This window comes from Sapajus apella, unplaced genomic scaffold (genome assembly GCF_009761245.1).
Source record: "Sapajus apella isolate SASKATOON/1434 unplaced genomic scaffold, GSC_monkey_1.0 scaffold2, whole genome shotgun sequence".
Classification (NCBI taxonomy): Eukaryota; Metazoa; Chordata; class Mammalia; order Primates; family Cebidae; genus Sapajus; species Sapajus apella.
In genome coordinates this window covers 51,384,046-51,406,958 of record NW_022436942.1, presented here as the reverse complement: position 1 = coordinate 51,406,958, position 22,913 = coordinate 51,384,046, and the positions used below count along the sequence as shown (strand labels likewise).

Genomic DNA, 22,913 nt, shown 5'->3' with positions numbered 1-22,913 from the left:
ATTATACCAGTTTACTATTGCCCATTTCCCCATCAACCCTTGGTGTTAACTGATGTTTAAAATGTAATCTTTTTTGGCTGTGCTTTTCCCTAGTAAACCTCTAGGCCCTTCCTCCCCTTTTATCTCCTGTCAAACTACACAAAGAAAACTTCTACATAATTTAGTTTTGCCTTTGTCCCTCTGTTTGATTTTTAATTTCTTTGAACCCAGAGCTTACCTTCTGTCTCTTGGAAGTTGACCAGGATATGTAGAGGAGCAGTTTACATGCAGTGGGTGTTTATGATCAGTGTAATTTATTGTGTATTTTTCAAACATTAAGCTACTAATAAAGGGCATGATTTGATACTGATAGCTGAAATGTACAGTCAAATAGTCTAGCATACACTTTGGGGATGTGTGTTTATGTGTGTGCCTATATGTATGTTCACACATTGAAAGAAGTACTATGGCTGTTTTATGGATAATGCATAGAATCAAGATGATTTCAGAGTGTTAGAATTGGAACATTATTAATTAAGGAATAATAAGACCTTCTAATCTTAATAATGCCTTACATAAATATAACACTTTACAGTTTTGTTTTGTTTTATTTTATTTTTCCTAAAGGGTTTTTCTGTTTAGGATTTGGTCACCAGTCAGTGCAAGCCAAGAGTTGCATCTGCCTTTTCTTATTATCTCACTATCTGCCCCCCTCACCCCTCCTCATCCCATGTCTTTGGTAAATTGTAATTGTTGACAGTGGCGATTTTCAAGTGCATTGAATTTGTTATCTCTCTAGTTGGTCGTTTGAAGGCTAGTACATGAAATGTCCTGGGCAGCTTTTGTGGTTCACAGGTAGTATCAACATGGATAGGTAACATTGTAATATATAACGGATGGAAAAGATAATTGCTGTTGTGTTAATGTCAAGGCTTTCAGGTTTAAACCAGTGTTTTATAATTACTAAACTTGAAAACTTAAAAACACAATGGGAAAATTGAAGAAGCTTTCTTCTTTGTTTTTAATAAAAATAACTTCTGACATTTAAACAGCTCAATTGATTGTTTCCTTATAAATTCTGAACAAAATTATATTGCTTATCTACGGTCACTACTGTAATATAATATGGGTCATTGTAAGACACTGACTTATTTATTGGGTCTCACCTTTCACCCCTTTTCTGTCCTCCATTGCTCTCCTTCTTCACCAGTTCCAGTTCTAAGGTGCTCACATGCCAAAATGGGAGCCAGATGTGGCTAGTAGTTATTATATTGCTGTGTATTATCTCTATATTGCAAAATAATAGTATATTGATAAGAATAGTATAGTACAATAGTCACAGGCATTCTTAAATCTTTGTCACTCACTGGCCTCTGAAAGTCTGTTTACTCTCCTGCTAAGAAATGTTATTATACCCACTTACCTCTTAGGATTAATAGGAATGTTAGATAAATTAATAGAAGGTAAAGTGCTTATTTGACTTTTAGTAAGCACCTTAGTGAATGTTGATTGTTGTTTTGAATTGTTACATGTTGTGATACAGGATTGGGTCAAGACCAAGATGAGAGTTTTCCTAATTTACTGCCTAGTAAATTAGAAAAGGCTTTTGTATGAAACATAACTTTTTAGCTGAGTCTTGAAGGATACTTAAGGAGCATTTCACATGGCAGAGGGGTGAAGACATTTCATTTTGAGACCTAGGTGTACAAAAGGTATAGAACAATATAAGAGTATATGTATCTCATAAAATAAGAGATGTTGGAGAGCTACAAAGTAGTTTAATTTTTTCATTCTCATCAAGCTATTCTGAGGAACAAGTGAGATGAGATCTCTGAAATAACTTTGTAAGCTACAAAGCATTAAAATATGGCATTTTTTGTATTCATTTTTATTACCTGAACAAGTAACAAATGAAAAATGGAGCCTAATATATGGAAATTGGCACTGTAAGAATATATGTTGAGATAACAATTGTGAGAAAGAAAAAGGGACTGCATATTTGGAAGTGAAGAATTCTACTTAACCAAATGATAATTAGGTTACAACATAGGCTTAACGTGCATTTTATGATTTAAATTTGAATAAGATATATATATTAGGGTGCATGAATTAATTTATTGAATGTCTCAATTGTGTTGTGAAAAATTTATTGGATTTAGAATCATAATCTATGACTCTGCCACTTGACTAGTCATATCAGGCTCTGTCAACTTCAGCTTCCTCATCTGGAAAATTCTGATCTCATATTTTGTTGTATAGATTAATATGGAAAAGTAAAAAGTCTCATTATTTTTTAATGGATTTCACTATACTTTAAAAAGTCACTTTTCAAAAACCTTGTATTCACTATAATATTTTGCTTCAGATTCCATGGGAAGACTATAATAATGAAATGTTTTAATAATAAAATATAGTTAGCCTTTTGTTGTAAAAATTACAAAGTGTGAGTGGATTAGGTTCTTTTAAAAAGAAAGTGGTTTCAGTACTTTTAAAGAAAATTTAATTCTCTTTTATTTGTGTAATAATGCTGGTAGATTTGGGTTAATTTTCTTAGGACAAGGCAATTTTAATCAGTCCCTAGTTGTTGCCATATATTTTTTGCCTCTTAAAGAGTGAAACTATCTCAGGGGTGTATAGAAATGGTGGGATTATTTGGTTACTTTCTAAGTAAGTCTGGGGAAGAAGGCTGTAACTTATTATGAGCCTTAATTTTTGTAGCATATTTAAAAAGGCATATACCACCCAAGTCCTCAGTGTATGTGAACATGGTTGCATTTATGAAATTCAGTAACAGAATTCCCTTTTTTGGGGGGGGGAAAAAGAAAAGAAGAAAAGAAAGAAAGAGAGAAAGCAAGAAAGAAAAAGAATGAAAGAAAGAAGAAGAAAAAGAGGGAGAGAGAAAGGGAGTCTTGCTTTATTGCCCAGGCTAGAATGCAGTCTAAAAATGGGTATTAAAAACCTCTTTTATGCCACTAATTATACTTAACAATGGAGACAGGAAGGAATAAGGGAGGAAAATAATAAACAAGCAGCCAACCAGTATTTCATTTAAACCTGTGAAATGCTATGCAATTACTGAGGAGTGATTTACTTCCAGTTATGTGGTCACTTTTAGAGTAGGTGTGATGTGGTACTGAGAAGAATGTATGTTTTGTGGATTTGGGGTGGAGAGTTCTGTAAATGTTTATTAAGTTTACTTGTTCCAGCTCTGAGTTCAAGTCCTGGATATCCTTGTTAATTTTCTGTCTCATTGATCTGTCTAATATTGACAATGTGATGTTAAAGTCTCCCACTATTATTGTGTGGGAGTCTGAGTCTCTTTATAAGTCATTAAGAACTTGCCTTATGTATCTGGGTGCTCCCGTATTGGGTACGTATATATTTAGGATGGTTAGCTCTTCTTGTTGCATTGATCCTTTTACCATTATGTAATGTCCTTCTTTGCCTCTTTTGATCTTTGTTGCTTTAAAGTCTATTTTCTCAGAAGCGAGAATTGAAACTCCTGCTTTTTATTTATTTATTTATTTTGCTCTCCATGTGGTTGGTAAATCTTCCTCCATCCCTTTGTTTTGAGTCTTTGTGTATCCTTGCATGTGAGATGGGTCTGGATGCAGCATACTGATGGGTTTTGTCTTTTTATCCAATTTGCCTGTCTGTGTCTTTTGATTGGGGCATTTAGTCGATTTAAATTTAGGATTCATATTAATATATGTGAGTTTAATACTGCCATTTAATGCTAGCTGGCTGTTTTGCCCATTAGTTGATGTAGATTCTTCATTATGTTGATACTCTTTACCTTTTGGTATATTTTTGGAATGGCTGATACTGGCTGTTCCTTTCTATGTGTGGTGCTTCTTTCAGAAGCTCTTGTAAAGCAGGCCTGGTAGTGATGAAATCTCTGAGTACTTGCTTGCTCACAAAAAACTTTATTTTTCCTTCACTTATGAAGCTTAGTTTGGCTGGATATGAAATTCTGAGTTGAAAGTTCATTTCTTTAAGGATGTTGAATATTGGCCCCCACTGTCTTCTGGCTTGTAGGGTTTCTGCTGAGAGATTTGCTGTGAGTTTGATAGGCTTCCCTTTGTGGGTAACCTGACCTTTCTCTCTGGCTGCCCTTAGTATTTTCTCCTTCATTTCAACCCTGGTGAATCTGACGATTATGTGCCTTGGGGTTGCTCTTCTTAAGGAATATCTTTGTGGCATTCTCTGTATTTCCTGGACTTGAATATTGGCCTGTCTTGCTAGGTTGGGGAAGTTTTCCTGAATAATATCCTGAAGAATATTTTCCAGCTTGGATTCATTCTCTTCGTCACATTCAGGTACACCTATCAAATGTAGATTAGGTCTTTTCACATAGTCCCATATTTCTTGGAGACTTTGCTCGTTCCTTTTTATCCTTTTTTCTCTAATCTTGTCTTCTCATTTTATTTCATTGAGTTGGTCTTCGGCCTCTGATATCCTTTCTTCTGCTTGGTCAATTCGACTGTTAAAACTTGTGCATACTTCGCGAAGTTCCCGTATTGTTTTTCAGCTCCATTCATTCGCTTACATTCCTCTCTAAATTGTCGATTCTCATTAGCATTTCATCAAATCTTTTTTCAAGGTTCTTAGTTTCTTTGCATTGGGTTAGAACATGTTCTTTTAGCTCACAGAAGTTTCTTATTATCCACCTTCTGAAGCCTGATTCTGACAATTCATCACACTCATTCTCCATCAGGCCTTGTTCCCTTGCTGATGAGGAGCTGCGATCCGCTGAAGGAGGAGAGGCATTCTGATTTTGGATGTTTTCAGCCTTTTTGCACTGGTTTCTTCCCATCTTTGTGGATTTATCCACCTGTCGTCTTTGTAATTGCTGACTTTCAGATTGGGTCTTTGAACGGACATCCAGCTTGTTGGTGATGATGTTATTTCTGTTTCTTTGTTTTCCTTCTGCTGACGACCCTCCCCCACAGAGCTGGACCTTCCTGGGTTCAGCTGTGCTTGCTGTGAAACTCTGAACCCTCAGTGTTTCCAATTGCTGTTTTTTTGTGGGGGTGGGACCAGCCAAGCCTGATTACCTGGCTCCCCGCTTCGGAGCCCCCTTTTTTTCTTTTTCAAATTGAACGGTCGATTCTCTCCCAGGTGCCCTAGTTGCCCGCCGAAAAGGCGCCAGGATATATGCAATTTCCTGTGCAGCGACCCTGCCAGCTGAAACAGCGGCCCTGGTGCTTTTCTGCCCGGGAATCTCCCAGTCTGGCTCCCTGCTTCAGTCCCTTTTTCAATCAGCTGAATGGGTGACTCTGCCTTCCCGGAGCTCCAAACACCAACTAAAAGGGCACCCAGTCCCGTATACTCCGCACTGAGAACAACCAGCTGGGACACCGGCAAAACAGCCCCACTGGCCAAAAGAGTCACGCTGGCGACCCATGGGGCTCCTCCCCTGGGAATCTTCTGGTCCGCGGGCAACAAAAATTCGTCTGGAAGTCTGGCGTTCACTCACTCCCTGCGCCTTCACTGGGAGCTGAAATTCTGAGCTGCTGCTAAACGGCCATCTTGGATCTCTCTCCCAGAATTCTCTTTTAAAAAGATGATTTACAGATCACTGAATAGACTTAATTTGCTTACAAATTCTAAAATTAATGTTGTTTTCCTAAATAAAACAAATATAAAATTATATCAAGAAAGATTTGGAATTAGAAATGTTTATAAAAAGATGATTTTTCTAACATACAATTGAATCAGAAATATATTTTTTTGCATCAGAAGTATTATTTTTTTCTGTAGTTTTCTTGGCTCTATGTCTTTTTTCTGTTTTTGTTGCTTAGTCAAGGCACACATCTTTTAGCTAATTTTGCAACAAACTTAATAGTTGCTCTTCTTACTTCTATCATGTCTCTCTTATATGTACTTTCCTTTCTTTCTCCTTCCTTCCTTCCTTCCTTCCTTCCTTCCTTCCTCCCTCCCTCCCTCCCTCCCTCCCTCCTTCCTTCCTTCCTTCCTTCCTTCCTTCCTTCCTTCCTTCCTTCTTTCTTTCTTTCTTTCTCTCTCTTTCTTTCGTCCCTCTCTCTTTTTTTTTTTTTTTTTTTTGGCGACAGGGTCTTGCTTTTGTTGCCCAGGCTGGAGTGGAATGGCATGATCTTAGCTCACTGTAGCCTTGAACTTGTAGGCCCAAGCATGCCTCTTGCTTTAGCCTCTTGAGTTGCTGGTCTGTAGTTGCACACCGCCATGCCTAGCTAGTTTTTTTTTTCCTTTTTTTACAGATAAGGTCTTGCTATGTTGCCCAGGCTGGTCTTAAACTCCTGGCCTCAAGTAATTTTCCTGTCTAAGCCTTACAAAGTGCTGAGATTACCACTGCACCTGGCCTCTCTTATACATACTTTTATCATCTTTCTGGGCACTGCGTTTCCATAGGATATTCCTATTTGATAATTAACATTAGCTTACTTTGTTTCAGACAAATATTGAAGAACCTTTATTGCCATGTTTCTCGTGTTGGTACCTAAATCTGTTATCCCCTATGAGATAATAGGATAGGGTTTGCTGTTGCCCCACCTAAACTTGTTTGTCCCTTCCTTTTTGTCTTATACATTTATATAAAGCAGATGGCATGTATCATGTATATGTATTCCTTGATTTTTCCCATCCCTTTTAAAACGAGCTTCAAACTTCATTGCATTTAGATGATCTTACTAGTTAGCCCCACTTGACTTGGCTCATTTTTTTTTTTTCAATTGTCCTTAAGAAATTTGACACACTTTTCTATTAGTCCATTCTGACTTGTGCATTGTGTTTGACTTTCTTGGAAAGGTTTTTATTGTTTTTGTTTGTTTGTTTTGATATGTGTATTTCACTTAAAGCATATTGTGTTTAAGGTATGAAGGCTTTGATTGTTTTCTCCTATTTCAGTGTCATCCCCTTCCAGCACACTGCATATAAGTTCGTACATTAAAGGTCCACTAATTGACTCACCAGATACTTATAGTAACTTCTTATCCTGGCTGAATGTCTTACAGAATTGAGTTAAAATTCTGATTCATAATTTATGTTTAAATATATTGACTTAAAATGTTCAGTGTTAATTTTTACAACTCCAATGAGACCAGGCTTTGACATTTGATTTGGTTGGTTGATCCAGGTCTTTGATTGGAAGTGTTATTCTTATGTTTTATACTTGATAGCATTGAATAAAATGCAAAATTTAAGGCAGGTGAGTAATAGCTCTAGATCATTTTTTTATACCCCTAGAAAAAATTTGAATTAGTCTCAGCTTGTGACTCTAAAACTTGGTCTTTAACAAGAAGAGAATAAAAAAATACAATCAATAGGGTAAGGTGCATTGGAACAGCGGATGATACTGTTTTGTTAAAGCTCTTACCAACTATGAAATTGTACAGCGAAAAATAAGAGTTTGCATAATATTGTTATTCAAAATAGTTTGTTGGTAGAAAGGTAGTTTCAATTTTTAATTTAAATGGAAGAATATAAATATGTCACATACCCTAAAAAATCCAGTAGATTGTATTGATTTTATTTTATGTCAACATTTGCTTGACAATTCTTAAGTTGTATTATTAGTAGAATTTAATCCAGTGGACCAATACTGAAATCACAAGTTAGTATGTAATGATTTAATTCTTGACTAGAATATTGTCACTGTTTTATATTTTAATGTTAACTAAAATGTTTAGTAGGAGATAGTACTGCTCCAATGATTGTTCAAATAATTGGGGTAACTAAAAATGTTAGAAAAGGAAATAAGTTGTTAAATTGATATTTTAGACCTTGACGGAAAAGTTGCTGAAAAAAGAACAAGACTATACTAAGTTAGAGGAGAAACATAATGAAGAATCTGTGAGTAAAAAGAATATTCAGGCAACCCTTCATCAAAAATACCTAGATTGTCAGCAGCTTCAGTCAAGATTGTCTGCATCTGAGACCTCACTGCAGAGAATACAGGCAGAACTAAGTGAAAAAGGAGAAGCTACTCAAAAGCTTAAAGAAGAATTATCTGAGGTAGAGAGTAAGCACCAGCATTTAAAGGCAGAGTTTAAGCAGCTGCAACAACAGAGAGAAGAAAAGGAGCAGCATGGGTTACAACTCCAAAGTGAAATTAATCAAGTAAGAGCTGTTAATTTTATTTATTGCAATTCTCCCTCTGATTTTTCTTTGTGTACTTGATGGTTGTTTGATCATAATATAGTTCATGTTGAAAAAATACTGTCATTTTAAAAGATTAACTCTTAACTTTTATATCCTGTAGTGTTGTCACATCTCATTTCATTTCAATTTCCCTTAAGAAAAAATTATAATATCCATCTTACAGCTAGCTTTGTGGGGAAGTGTTTATGAATTGATATTATAAATTGCTTAGGATGGTACCTGGGGCATGGTAGGTACTCACTAGGTTTTAACTATTATAATTAATTTAAATTGTTGAGCATTCTTTCATTTAATTTTTTTTCTTTTTTGTTACTAAATTTTAAAAGCATCATTATTATAAAACCATAGTATAAAAATTAGATATTTCTAAACACCATGTGTTTTAGGAAAAAATTATTTTGAAAATTAATAAAAATAAAAATTAGATATTTTGTAGAAAGTAAATCAGCCCTAATGCCACTATTTTGCATAGGTAAATAATATATGAACTATATTATTTACCTATATAGCTCATATTTTGAACTGTGTTATTTACATATACAAAATACTAGCTTAAAGGCCAAAGTAGCTTAAAGGCAAAACTATTTCATATAGGTTAATAATATAGTGGGTATCAGATGAAGTTTAATGCAAGTTTTGACTTTGCCAATAACTTAATTTTTTAATGTCTGTATTCTAATTATTACTTTAGGTAACATCGAAAATTGGTTGAAAATGGAAATTGGGAGATACTCGTTTCCTTTGCTACTTTTTTGATAATGTTTAGCTATTTTTCTAAAATGGAATTGATACTTTATTTTATTGTAATTAATAATTTTCACAGCTTTATATCCTTTAGTAATGATAATAATAATGATTATGTTAGTAATTTAATGAGCTTCAGTTATATTTCGGGAATTAGAGTAAGCACTTCACATATGCTATACTAATTTTTGAGATTAGACTGTGAGTTCCATGATACAGTGAATCAAGAATTAAGAATATTTATCTAGCATGTCTTTTCCTTCCCTCTTTCTTTGAGCCCTGTTCTTCTTGTCTCACTCTTAAACCATTCTAACAGCTGCTAACTGATGTGTCTTCCTTCTTGCCCCTGACAAATTGATCTTCTATATAGCCACCAGAGTAATCTGTCTTAAAGGCAAATCTTACCATGTTCCAATCATGCTTTAAGCCTATCAATAACTCTTTATAGCCTAATGGATTAAGTTGAGGTGCCTTGTCATGGCATGCAGTATCCACAGAGATCTTGTGGACCTACCTACCTCCTCAGCAATTTACCATTCTTTTCTTATTCTTCACTGCAAGAATACAGAAGCATCTTCAGTTTTTTCCTACGTATTGTGTTGTGTCTTGCTTTTGTGGTATCATTCAGTCTTTTTTTTTTTGAGACGGAGTCTCACTGTGTTACCCAGGCTGGAGTGCAGTGGAGTGATCTCCGCTCAGTGCAACCTCTGCCTTTCAGGTTCAAGTGATTCTCCTGTCAGCCTCCTGAGTAGCTGGGACTACAAGGCACGCACCACCACGCCTGACTAATTTTTGTATTTTTAGTAGAGACCAGGTTTCACCGTGTTGGTCAGGCTGATTTCAGACCCTTGACCTCATGATCCACCTGCCTCAGCCTTCCAAAGTGCTGGGATTATAGGCGTGAGCCACCACGCCTGGCCCAGTCTGTCTTCTTGACCTGAGATATTCTTTTTATTTCTCTTTACCTTGATAAATACTATTTACTATTTACTTCACTTGTCACTTTTTATTAATTTTTTTTTTTTTTAAAGAACAAGATCATGTCCTTTACAGCAACATGGATAGAGCTGGAGGCCATTTTCCTGAGAGAACTAACATAGGAACAGAAAATCAAATACCACATGTTCTCGCTTATAAGTGGGAGCTAAATGTTGAGTGCATATGGACACAAAGAGGGAACAATAGACAGTCAGGTCTACTTGTGGGTGGAAGGTGGGAGGAGAGTGAGAATGGAAAAACTACTTATTGGATACTATGTTTATTACCTGGGTGATGAAATAATCTGTACACCAAACCCCGTGACACATAATTTATCTATATAACAAACCTGCACATATACCCCTGAACCTAAAATGAAAATGAAAGATTTGAAAAAATTTAAAAAATATATTTGGGGGGTATAAGTGCAGATTTCTTGCATGTATATATTGTATAATGGTGAAGTCTGGACTGTTAGTTTACCCATCACTCAAATAATGACCATTGTACTCAACAGATAATTTTTCAACCCTCACCTGCCCTCTCCCACTCTCCCTAGAAATCCATTCGAAACATGTCACTGCTCCCCCACACCCAAGATAGCTTAGGCATGCACATATCTTTAATATTTTACTAATACCACAATGTATATATTATCATAAATTATGTCTTTCCTTACTAGACTCTGAACTATTTGGGTGCAAAGACCATGTCTTACTCATTTTATTTTCACTACCTGGCATTTTTCTTTTTTTTTTTTTTTTAACTGAGTTCCACTTTGTTGCCCAGACCTGGAGTATGGTGACATGATCTAGGCTCATTACAACCTCTGTCTTCCGGGTTCAAGCAATTCTTGTGCATCAGGGGCCTGAGTAGCTGGGACAACAGGCACACGCTACCATACCTGGCTTATTTTTTTGTATTTTAGTGGAGACGGGGTTTCACTGCAAGAATACAGGTTGCCCAGGCTGGTCTTGAACTCCTGAGCTCAAGTAATCCACCTGCCTTAGCCTTCCAAAATGCTGGGACTACAGGCGTGAGCCACTGTGCCCAGCCAACAGTTTGCTTGTTAATTGGCAAATATTTTAGTGAGCGAATGAATGAATAAATGTAAACATTTATAATGGCAGGAAACTGAGGCATGGGGATATCAGTAAATAACTTTAACTTATATATTTGACTTTTAGTTCAGATAAGCAAATTGAGCATTTATACTTTCGGAAAGACACATGTCTCATTTACTAGGGATGCAGAAATGAATAAGAAATAGTACCTACCTTTAATAATTATGTAAATCTCATGGAGAGGATAAGACAAGTACTATCTATCATACTAAAGATTATGAGAATTATAATAAAAGGATCCCATATATTATGGAAATTTGGAAGAGTTTCTCTCTTCTGTCCTCCCCTACCCCCAGCCCAGTACTTCACCTGATGTAATTATTTTATCCAATGATGTGATCAGGAAATCTTTGTGTTAGAGAGAGGTGGTACTTGAAATTGGGAATATCGAACAGGTTTTGACAAGTGGCAGTTTGAAAGCAAATATGTCTTCCAGCCAGAGGGGTTAGTGAGAGCAAGCTAGTGGCAGGAAAGTATTGTAAGAAGCAGGAAGGGACACTGATTTGCTCTTAGGATAGGGTATGTATAACAGGGATAGACTACTTGTGATGGTTTTTAACTCCCTTAGATTTAATTGGGTGGCATTTGTAAAGTCAATGAATGAGGATTGTCATATAGATATGCGCGCGCGCGCACACACGCACACGCGCGCGCGCGCACACACACACACACACACACACACACACACAGTGCATGTGCCTGTAGTCCCAGCTACTCAGGAGGCTGAGGCATGAGAATTGTTTGAACCTGGAAGATGGAGGTTGCAAAAAAAAAAAAGCAAGATGGTAGATAGTGAAAATAAAAAATGTGTAAGACATGGTCTTTGCACCCAAAGAACTCAGAGTCTAGTAAAGAAAGACATAATTTATGATAATACACTATATTACATGTGGATATATATATATATTATATTTATAATCATTTCCTCTATTTTATTTAGAAATTATATGCCAAATATGAGGACTTGGGAATATGTTGGGCACTACCTAATACCCAAATGTAAAAATTCAACTGTGAGGGTTCTTGGCTGTGGAAAACATTGAAAATCACTGTGGAACTTTAAACGATACTGTAGAATAGATCTGAGTTTGTACTAAGTGTCCTAATTTTTAAGTTGAATTTTATTCTTTTAAGTTTCTGAAAATTACAACATTTATATCCATACAAGAGCCTGCATTTGTTTTAAGAGAGCAGTAACACAAAAACAAAAATTGTGATGTTTAACTATAATTTTATGTGATTAATTATGTGATTAAAATTCAGTCGCAGTTAAAATTACTATATAAAATCTTAGGGTTCCCCAAAGTATCATGAAAATTGCGATATTGTTCTTATATTGGTAAAAAATAAAACATTGTTTGGAAAGTAGGTGGTGGTGTGTGTGTGTTTATACATATGTACATACTTCTTTTTTTTCTTTTTTAAAGTTACATAGCAAACTTCTGGAGACAGAGCGCCAACTAGGGGAAGCTCATGGTAGGCTAAAGGAGCAGAGACAACTTTCAAGTGAAAAGTTGATGGATAAAGAACAACAAGTGGCTGATTTGCAACTCAAACTTTCTCGGTTGGAAGAGCAGGTAAGCTAGCATTTTCAGTGTATTAGTAGACTTGAGACATCTTTAATATTGTTATGATTCATCAATCTGTTAATTGTCAGAACTTTAATTTGACTTTTTAAAGTACAACATTTATTACTCTCCAGTAGCAGCATCCAGCTTATTAACTACATTAAGTCATTTTGTTATAATTGCATTCCCTAAAGGTCTGAACAAAAATGCACAAAGAAAACTACTCTTTGAACTTTAGGCAGGAAACATTCTGGGAGTGAGCCTATCAGGCTGCTAGAGTCTTCCTACCCAGGAAGGACTACTTCCTAATGAAACAGTAAACTATGAATTGTTGATAAAGCTCATTAATGACATGTAGTTGGTACATATAAATTTTGAGTTTCCATTTAAGAATTTTCGCTTTTAAAAATTAAGCATATGTTTGAATGCCATCCCTAATTAGACTTGCATTTGCTGAAAATGATGCCTGTAATATGGATAAAGTAAAAGTTATCATTGGATTGCATCTTTTATTGGAATTAAACACATTATTTTTCATTTTTAAGTTTTTAATTTTTTATTTTATTTTATTTGTTTTTGAGACAAGGTCTCTCACTCTGTCACCCAGGCTGGAGTATAGTGGCACTGTCTCCAATCACTGCAACATCTGCCTCCCGGCTTCGAGTAATTATCCCGCCTAAGTCTACCCAGTAGGGACTGCAAGTGTGTGCCACCATGCCCGGCTAATTTTTGTATTTTTTGGTAGAGATGGGGTTTTGCCATGTTGGCCAGGCTGGTCTTGAACTCCTGACCTCAAGTGATCTCCCTGCCTTGACCTCCCAAAGTGCTGGGATTACAGGTGTGAGCCACCATGCCTGGCCGGAGTTAAACATAAATTCTATGACAAAATCTGTAGCTTCAGCAATAGGTTTTCTTCTAGACCTAAAATCTTAGATGTGGTAGATGATTCTATTCTTTTCCAGCAAGTGGTAATTATGACTATTAAGGAAAAAATAAAAGAAATACTGATATATAGTTTAGATTATTGTTACAAATAATTTATATGTAATTAATCCCTTGATCATACCAGTTTTCAAAAAAAATAATTAAATGCCAACCTGGAGAAAGACTTTTTAGGATAAGTCTATTTATAGAAAATAGTTTCTTCAACAAGAGATTAAGATTCTATAAGTAATGAGATACTACTTTTAAAGTTGATCTTATATGTTACCTGAATTTATTGTTCTGTTCGGACTTGAGAATTGAGGTAATGCCTGATGTTTATGAATAATACCATTATGCCTTTAAGTTATCAATTGACAATCTACATTTTTTTTTAAGTTGAAGGAAAAAGTAACAAATTCTACAGAATTGCAGCATCAATTAGATAAAACAAAGCAACAGCATCAAGAACAACAGGCTCTTCAGCAAAGCACGACGGCAAAACTTCGAGAAGCTCAGGTAAACATTGTTTGCATTATTAGTCTTGCAAACAAAAATTAATTACCATTACATACACTATAAGGGAAAAAAGAAAATTAATTAATCCAAATTATCCTTTTGTTGTGGCAAAACTAGAAAATACAAAATACTTGATTGTGTGGGATATTGATAATTTTGAAGCCTGAATAATCAGAAAATTCTTTTTCTTTTGATTACTATGTTGAAAAGTTTTTCCAATATAGTGTAAAATATTATAAACATATTTATTATGTATTTATTATATTCTGTATATAATTTACTTAAATTTGTTAGATTTATCTATTAAATATGTTTAGATAAATTTGTTATTTAAATTATAAATTTACTTATTATTTATTATTGGTTAAAATACAGTATTTGGAAAATCAAAAATGTTCAAATAAAGTTACCTGGGTTAGTTAGTCCAGTAAAGAAGAATATTTTGTATTTCCTACAGTAGAACTTAGTATTTATTGGTCATTTCTTTTCCTGCTTTATAACCATCATCTGAACATTGGAATTTTAGGTGTAGACAATATAATTGTTTGGGTTAAATTTATACAAAGTCTACAGCATAGCTTAGAATAGCAAAAGAAGTTAAGTTTTCATTTTGCTATGGTGAGGGGAGGTTGCCCAGCTGTTGAAATGAATTTGACTTTAATATTTTTAATTCATTCTTTTATTAATCACTGTGCCTAGCACTGTGAATAGAGTACTTGCCCTCTAGGAGATGCCAATTTAATGATATGTATATAGAAACAATATTGTAGTTTGAGGGAGGAAATAAATAATATGCCCTTCTCTTCTGAGTTTGGAGAGTGCCATGGGAGTCAGATGGATAGAGATCAAAATACTGGATTCATTTATTTGTTCTTTTTTGAGACAGAGCCTCACTCTGTCACCAGGCTGGAGTGCAGTGGTGTGATCTTGGCTCACTGCAACCTCTGCCTCCCAGGTTCAAGCGATTTCCCTGCCTCAGCCTCCTGAGTAGCCTCCCAGCTAATTTTTGTATTTTTAGTAGAGATGGGATTTCACCATATTGGCCACGATGGTTTCTATCCCTTGACATTGTGATCCGCCCACCCTGGCCTTCCAAAGTACTGGAATTACAGGCGTGAGCCACCACTGCTGACCCATTTATTTGTTCTTTTATTTTGTTATTTAAAAAATATTTATTAATGTCTACTCTCAGAACTGATTTTGTGAACATAGGAGGGAACAAAACAGATAAAAATGTCTGCTCTTACGAGCTTAGTGAGAGAGGCAACAATAATCAAGGTAAGCAGGCAAAACGTATAGCATGTTAAATGGTGATAAGTGCTATAAAGGTGAGAGAAGGAGGGGTGGGGAGTTGGAAGTATTTTGTGGGGGGCAAAGTTGGGACTGCAGTGTTACGCCTCTCTGAATAGAATGAAAGACCTGAAGGAAGGAGGATGCGAGCCTATGGACTCAGAGAGAAGACCATTAGTACATTAAAAGGTCCAGAGACTAGAGGATGTCTCAAGAATAACAGGAAATCAGGCCTGCAGTGGGAGAGTGTTAGCAGAGTTAAAAGGGACCGGTCATAGAGCTCACAGGAGATCAGAACCTCTAGTGCCTCATAGATAATTTTAAGGACTTTATTTTACTTCGAGGTAAGATGAGAAACCATTGGAAGGCTCTTAGCAAAGCAGTGATATGATTTGACTTACAATTTCATAGAATTATTCTGGCTGATGTATTGAGAGTAGACTGTATGGGTACATGAGTAGAAGCATAGAAACAAGCTAAGGTTACTGCTGTAATCTAGACAAGAAATGATGTGGCTTGGATTAGAGGAAACAAAGCAGGTGGTGAGAAGCAGTCAGATTCTAGATATACTGTAAAGGTAAAGCAGACTGATTTATTGTAGAGTATTGAGTGAGAACTCAAGGATGACTCCAAGGGTTTTGGCCTGGGCATTTAGAAAGATGGATACCAGACAAAATGAAGATAGAGAGTCCCACTGGATTTGGCAATATGGAGGTCATTGAGGACCTTGATAAGGGTGATTTGCATAGAGAAGTGGGACAAAAGCCTGATTGGAGAGGGTTTAAGAGAGAATGGAAAGAAAAAAGTTTGATAGACTGAATATAGATAATTCTAGGAGCTTTATTGTAAAGGGCAAGGAAGAAATGGGAATAGTAAAGCAAGTGTGAAGAATTTGGTTTAGGTCAGCAGCCAAGTGGGCTTTCTTATGCCATACCCCAGAATTAAATTAATTAATTTACCTACAAAGCTGGAAATGGCAGCCTTTTACCTTCTTGCAGACAGGTTGTCTTTCAAACTGAGGGGGGACAGCAGGGACTCAACTGAACATGCTTATTTGTTCCTTGTTCTGCACCTTCTATTAAGTTTAAATTCTTATTTCCTGGCAAGGAATACAGAAAGGATGAAAAAGAGGCCAGGTAAAGTCCCTCATTACAGAAACATGAAAAGTCCTAATAACTAATAAAAGAGATGTAATAAGTCTAGTTCTAGGTGTGTATGTGTATATAAAATTATTATGGTGGTATAGAGAATAGTTACCTAACCCAACTCTTTTCCAGAGTCTGGAAAAGAGCAGCCATGGAAAACTTTTTAAAAGTGACAATCTGAACACAAAGGATGAGTAGATATTTTGGGGGTGCAAAGATGGTGGTAATTAGAAGTTTACTCCAGATAGAAGTTACGAGGATTTAAGTATACTGAGGCTAGTGTGAACTAAACTCTTAGGTTTTGCTGGAACTTAGAGTATATGTTAGAGATTACTTAAAGAAGTCAGAGCATTAGATATGGATAAGTTTATAGAGGATCTCATGTGACATTTATATTTCAAGATGGAAAGACATTGAAGATTGAAAGGTATTGAAGGTCTTAGGAAAGAATTGCCATAGGCAGATTTACTTTTTAAATAGATTATTCTTGTCAATGTGTGAAAGATGAAATTGGTTGGGAATATTCTGGAATGAGATGAGTTAAAATACTAATGCATGCAGCAGTTCAGATGAAAAATAATAATGATCTTAGTTCAAGCAGTTGTTGAAGTCATAGGGACAAATGTGGGAAATACTTAGGAAGTAAAATAAATAAACAGCACTGGTTGGCTTAATAGATAAAAGGGATGAGAGAGAAAAGGAATGACTTCCAGGATGGTAGCATTGGATGCACGGTAAATGGAGGTGTCATCAACTGTGTTAGTGAATGTGAGACAAATGGCCATCTCATAGGGGAATGTGGTAAGTTCAGTTTGGAACATGTCATGAGGTACCAGAGCAATGTATTTCATGCTATATATATTAACTGAGAGAGACATCAGCATATGTGAAGTAAATGGAATTATTAGAGTAGATATGATCAGCCAGAGAGAGAGTATAGTGAGAAAAATAGATAATTGGTAACGTAAGACTTCTGAGAAACACCAGCCCTTAAGGGATGACTGGGTAGAAGAGCAGCCCAAGATCAGAGTAATTAAGAAGAACCTGCAGAGTGGAAGCCAAAGGAACAGGAAGGGTTGAAAGTTAGGGGTAATCAGCACCTTCAAATATGGGTGTGTGTGGTGGTGATGCTCAGTCTGATGAATGAAAAATACCAATTAGATTAAGCAATTAAGAAGTAAATTGATAACCTTGCTAACATAATTTCAGTAAAGTAATAGAGATGAAAATCTGATTGTTGGTTAGTGAGTAAATGAGAGATGAGGGAATTAGGAATGTAAATATAAATTATTTTTGAAATTTAAATGTCAATTTTTTAAAGACTGGGCAGAAACTGGAGGGGGATGTGTCCTGGGGAGTGTTTTTGAGAATAAGAGACCTGGACGTGTTTATATTCTAGGACAAAAGAATTCATAGGGAAGGAGTTATTAAGGATATTGGGGAAGAGGCCACTGAGGGAATAAGGTGTTGCTCAGAAGTTACAATGTTACTCATACAATGGGGGAGGGTGAAATGGAGCTCATTGGCTGAAGCTTGAGGAAAGGAGGTAAATATGGAGTAAGGTATGTATACATAGCTCCATACATCTATATATAATTATATGTTTATATAGTTATATGTATATATGTGTGTCTATATCTGTCTCATGTATGAGATATGGATCAGAAGAGTAATAGTAGGAAATAAGTTTAGAGCATTAGAAAAAATGTGGTTTCTTAAGGTTTTTTGTTAAATTCTAGCTTATAATATTATAGATTTATATTATTAAATATATAATTCTAATTAGTTATATGTGTATATAATTATATAATTTCATATAAAATTATCTATTTTTGGAAAATGAGGATTGATCCTTCCTGAAACTCTCATGTTTCTTGTTAAAGTCGGAGATAATAATAGCTGAATATCAGGCAAGCAGAGATTGAGAATGTAGAGAGAATATGGAATTTTTAAAGTAGTTATTGAGGGGAATGTTTGAGGGCGAGGACCTCATTTAAATAAAATGATTAACAAGATAATTCTGAACATATTCTGTGATGGAGGTTGAAACTGGAACTAGAAATTTGTAATAGCACCAATCTATGGAGGTTTGTGATGTTACTCTTAACAGTGCTTAGAAGTATAGGAGTGGAGAATTGGGGTTTTTGGGGGTGGCTCTTGGAAATTTTTGGGTGAGAGGAAATGGACAATGTAGTTGAAAGAATGGTTAAGGTTGATTTATATCTATCTAGAAGGTTCAGGAAGAGAAGCTAGGCATATGTTGAATATGCTAGAAGGAAATTGAGGTCTCTGACATTGAAGAACAGAAATTACGTCATTAAATTGGAAGACAGTTGTGGTCATAGAGTAGGATAGAAATTTCTAGCTAGAAGAATTTCAGGTCGTTACAAATCCTATATAAGTGAGTGAAATGTGGAATGAATAAAGGTCCAGGAATTAAGATGATATGAATGTTGAGGCTATGCTCTTAATTCTTTATGTATTTTGTATTTCCCAGGAAATTGGCAGAAATTGGGATTGAGAGAAAGACTAAATCAGGTCTCAAGTCTTCAGTGAATGAGGTAGGGATTTATAGATGATAGCAACAAAAAGTAGAGAGTAGAATAAGTAAATGGTGTATTCCCCAGGGCAGCACAAAGCTTTCACATGAAGGAGAGAGTAATGGCAGTGAAACACCAGGAAAAGGTCACCCTCCTCTACTTGCTGAGTGGAATAGACCTTACTGACCAGAGCAGGGTGAGGGGTGAGGGAGAATTGGCGTCTGTAAAGGCAGAACCAAATTTCGGTTAAGACTTGGAAACAGAGTGACTTTTTTTTTTTTTTTTTTTAAATGCTTTAAGCAGTGGGATATAGGTGCAGAACGTGCAGGTTTGTTACATAGCTACACATGTGCCAAGGTGGTTTGCTGCACCTATCAACCCATCATCTAGGTTTTAAGCCCCATGTACATTAGGTCTTTGTCTTAATGCTCTCCTTCCCTTTGCTCCCCCACCCGCTGACAGACCCCAGGATGTGATGTTTCCCTCCCTCAGAGTGACTTTTGTGGAAAGAAGCTTAGGCAGGGAATTCTGATTCCAGATTAGCGGAATGTGGAAAGAGGAGTTATCTATCAGTGGCAGGAACAGAGACAGAGCAGAGAAGTTTGATTGTCTTTGTCATTTGACCAAAGTTTAGAAGGATGAGAAGTATGCTTGCAAGTGACTGATCTCAAATCTTTTAATATTGGCACAAATCATGAGAGTACCACATGGTTGCTGGCTCTGTGTCAGCAGAGTGGTGTGGAAGTAAAAGAAGAGGGATCCCTTGCTGTATTGATAGAAGAGTTCTTTTGGGGTGTTGAAGTGAGCCTGGGTGTGTATGTGATTTAGAATGGAATCACTTATTTTTCTATTCATTCAATGACTTTTTTAGAACATATGTGTCAGATATCTTGGATACATCAAGGACTAAGACACAAAAATCCTGACTTTGTAGAGCATACATTTTAACAGGGGGTGGTTGGAATGAAGATTAGCATGAAAAATAAGCAAATTATTTAGTGTGTTGGAAAGTAAGCACTATGGAAAGAAAATTATAATCAAGACAGGGAGTACTGGGAAAGGCTGAAATTTTAAATGTAATGGTCAGAGTAGTCCTAATTAAGAAGGTGATGTTTGAGCAAACATTTGGAGGTGGAATAAACTATGTGACTCTGTGCGGGAAGAGTTCCAGGTAGAAGGAACAAACAGTACAAAGGCTTCGAGGTAGGAGTGTGCCTAGTGTGAGATTAAGGAATGATGGGTCTCATGTGTCTGAAATGGGTCAGAAAAAGAGTACTAGGAGGAGGTAAGATTAAAGTGTTAAAAAAAGAATGTGGTTAATTGAGAGTTTTTTGTTAAATTCCAGCTTATAATGATAAGATTTATATTATTAAATATGTAGTTCTAATTACTTAACTAAATTTATCATTTTAAAATGTAATAGTTTAAAAAAGTAGGACTAAGAATTTGAGTGATAGAATTTATTATTAGTCATTTTATGTTTGAGGAATAACTTAAGTTCTCTATCCTTAAAGCAGTAGTTTTCAATTCTTTACAGAATGATTTGGAACAAGTACTACGTCAAATTGGTGATAAGGACCAAAAGATCCAGAACCTTGAAGCTTTGCTACAGAAGAGCAAAGAAAATATTTCGTTACTAGAAAAGGAAAGAGAAGATCTTTATGCAAAAATTCAGGCTGGTGAAGGGGAGACTGCTGTTCTTAACCAGTTACAAGAAAAAAACCATACATTACAGGAGCAAGTAAGCTTGTAAAATATACTATACTTCCAAAATTTACTTCTATCTCTCTAAGTCTTCCGAAATGCTTTATTTAAATGACTCTTCCTTCTCTCTCTTTTTAGCACATTTTAAATGTTATGTATTTTTTGACAAATAGCATCTCATGTACCTTAAGAGGTAGGTTACGGGTTGTGGTGATAGTTAACATGATTTGACAAAGGAAAATGTCTCAGTTCATGTCCCTGGATGTAAGTTAGTGTGACTATGAGTAAATCATTTTACATTGCTAGCTCACTGGAAAACAGAGACATTAATAGTGCATACTTGCCTAATGGTATTTTGTGATATTAAAAAAAATGAATAATGAAATGTAGTAGTAAATTAAAGGTATTAATCAAGTGTTAGTTTTTACTGTGTATTGATTAACATATATATTTTGGTAAAGTGTATGTCTTTGGATAATGTATAGCCAATAATAATTTTCATAAGTTGCCTTAATGTTCTAACATTAAAATGTAGTTTAAGAAAAGTTTATAAAATTTAGATCAGTATATTTTCAAACAAAAAAGAATTTACGGTTTTTTTTGGAAGAATTGTCTAATAAGTTATTATCTAAATGAGAAAACATTTAAAACAAAGTATCAGAAGGCCATATCACTTTTCTAATTTTAGAATTAGAATATAACAGATTCCCCCCACCCCCCAAATTGCTAAGCTAGTTTTGAGGAATTCTTTAGGTTAGTTTTTAGTTGTATACAACTTGGCATTGTTTATCATATAAATATGGTCAGGAAGTCATCTGTTTATTTTAAAGAATAAATTAAAATCTACTTCTGTTTCTGGCCATATTGGGTTAGTTAAAACCTATTTAGCCCTTCTGCCATAAATAAAGAAAAGTGGAAAAAATGTACAAAACCACTGTTTTCGGACATTGGGCAATAGGCAGTGCTGGACTGTGATCCCTGAAAGAACTCTTTGACCATTCTAACTTTGGACCCAGAGACATTTTCTAGACTGTGGCTCAGGTTGGGGGAATCTAAGGAAAAGCCCAGTGGTCTTATTGAACTGAGGATATGAGAGATTAAATTAAATTGAGAGACTGAAGTTCAGGGAGGTTAAGGCAGCTCAAATTTGGAAGGTAAGATACCAGAAAGGAAGGAACAGTAAAGAGAAAGAGCTTCAGAAATCTGCTTAGGAATCTACTTGAAGGTTTTGTTATTGTACTTGTAAAGTGGGATTCTATGAGGCCAGACAGTGAATACTTTCAAGGAGCTGCAGGCTGAAAAATTACTAGTGCTTACACAGGGCTGGGAGATGTTCAAGTTCCAGCCAGTCAGTAGAACGATTGGCTTAACACTTGGAGTATTCAGTAGACACACCAGAAATGTCATACCCTAGGAGAGGAGTAAGGCTAAACTATCCCTAGAGTAAAAGCTGCCCTACACCTAACCTTAAAAGTGCAAAAACAAGCCTTAAAAGGATCCAGTAGAATCACAAATATATTAAATACATGCTGGGACAAAACTTAACATTCTTTGAAAGAAGACAACAAAATCTAGAGTGGTCACAATAAATAGTAAACGATTGCTAGACATGTGAAGGAACAGAAACAATGTGAGCCATGACCAGGAGAAAAATTATTCAATGGGAACAGACCCTGAAGTGAGAGATGATGGAGTCATCAGACAAGTACTTTACAACAGCTCTTTAATATGCTTATGAATAGAAACAAACAACTGTAATGATGGAGATAGAAGTAGAAGTGGCTGGGTGCAGTAACTTGTGCCTGTAATCCCAGCTACTCTGGAGGCTGAAATGAAAGGATCCCTTGAGCCCAGGAGTGCACTACCTCTGTGCTATTGCACTCCAGCCTGGGTGACAGAGTGAGATTCTGTCTCTTAAAAAAAAAAAAGTGAAACTTCTAGAGATAAAACAAAAATAATGTGAAATGAAAGTTTTGTTGGATATACTTAATAGATTAAGCAAGTGGAAAACATTATCAGGGAACATGAAAGATAATTAAAACTGTTCGCAATGGAGCACAGAGGGAAAAAGCCTGGGGAAAAAAACAGTGCCTTAGCCACCCATGGGATAGTATTATACAAACTAGCATAAGTACAATTAATGTCACAGAAGGGTGGAGAGGAAGAAGATAGAAACAATGGCTAAAAAACTTTTAATTTGTAAAATTATTTCTGTATTTCAATGGATGCAAGTGAAAAACATGTAATTTTTGATTAAAAATA

General features: G+C 35.7%; 1 protein-coding gene across 2 annotated transcripts in view; it reads left to right on the top strand.

Moving 5' to 3' along the window:
* Positions 1-22,913, top strand: part of EEA1 (early endosome antigen 1) — a 160,773-nt gene that overhangs the window by 89,000 nt on the left and 48,860 nt on the right. For both annotated transcript variants that reach the window (XM_032297585.1, XM_032297576.1), the window contains exons 11-14: positions 7,738-8,076; positions 12,392-12,541; positions 13,853-13,972; positions 20,485-20,688. In XM_032297585.1, the coding sequence (XP_032153476.1) occupies positions 7,738-8,076; positions 12,392-12,541; positions 13,853-13,972; positions 20,485-20,688 (813 nt within the window). The remainder of the gene's footprint in view (positions 1-7,737; positions 8,077-12,391; positions 12,542-13,852; positions 13,973-20,484; positions 20,689-22,913) is intronic.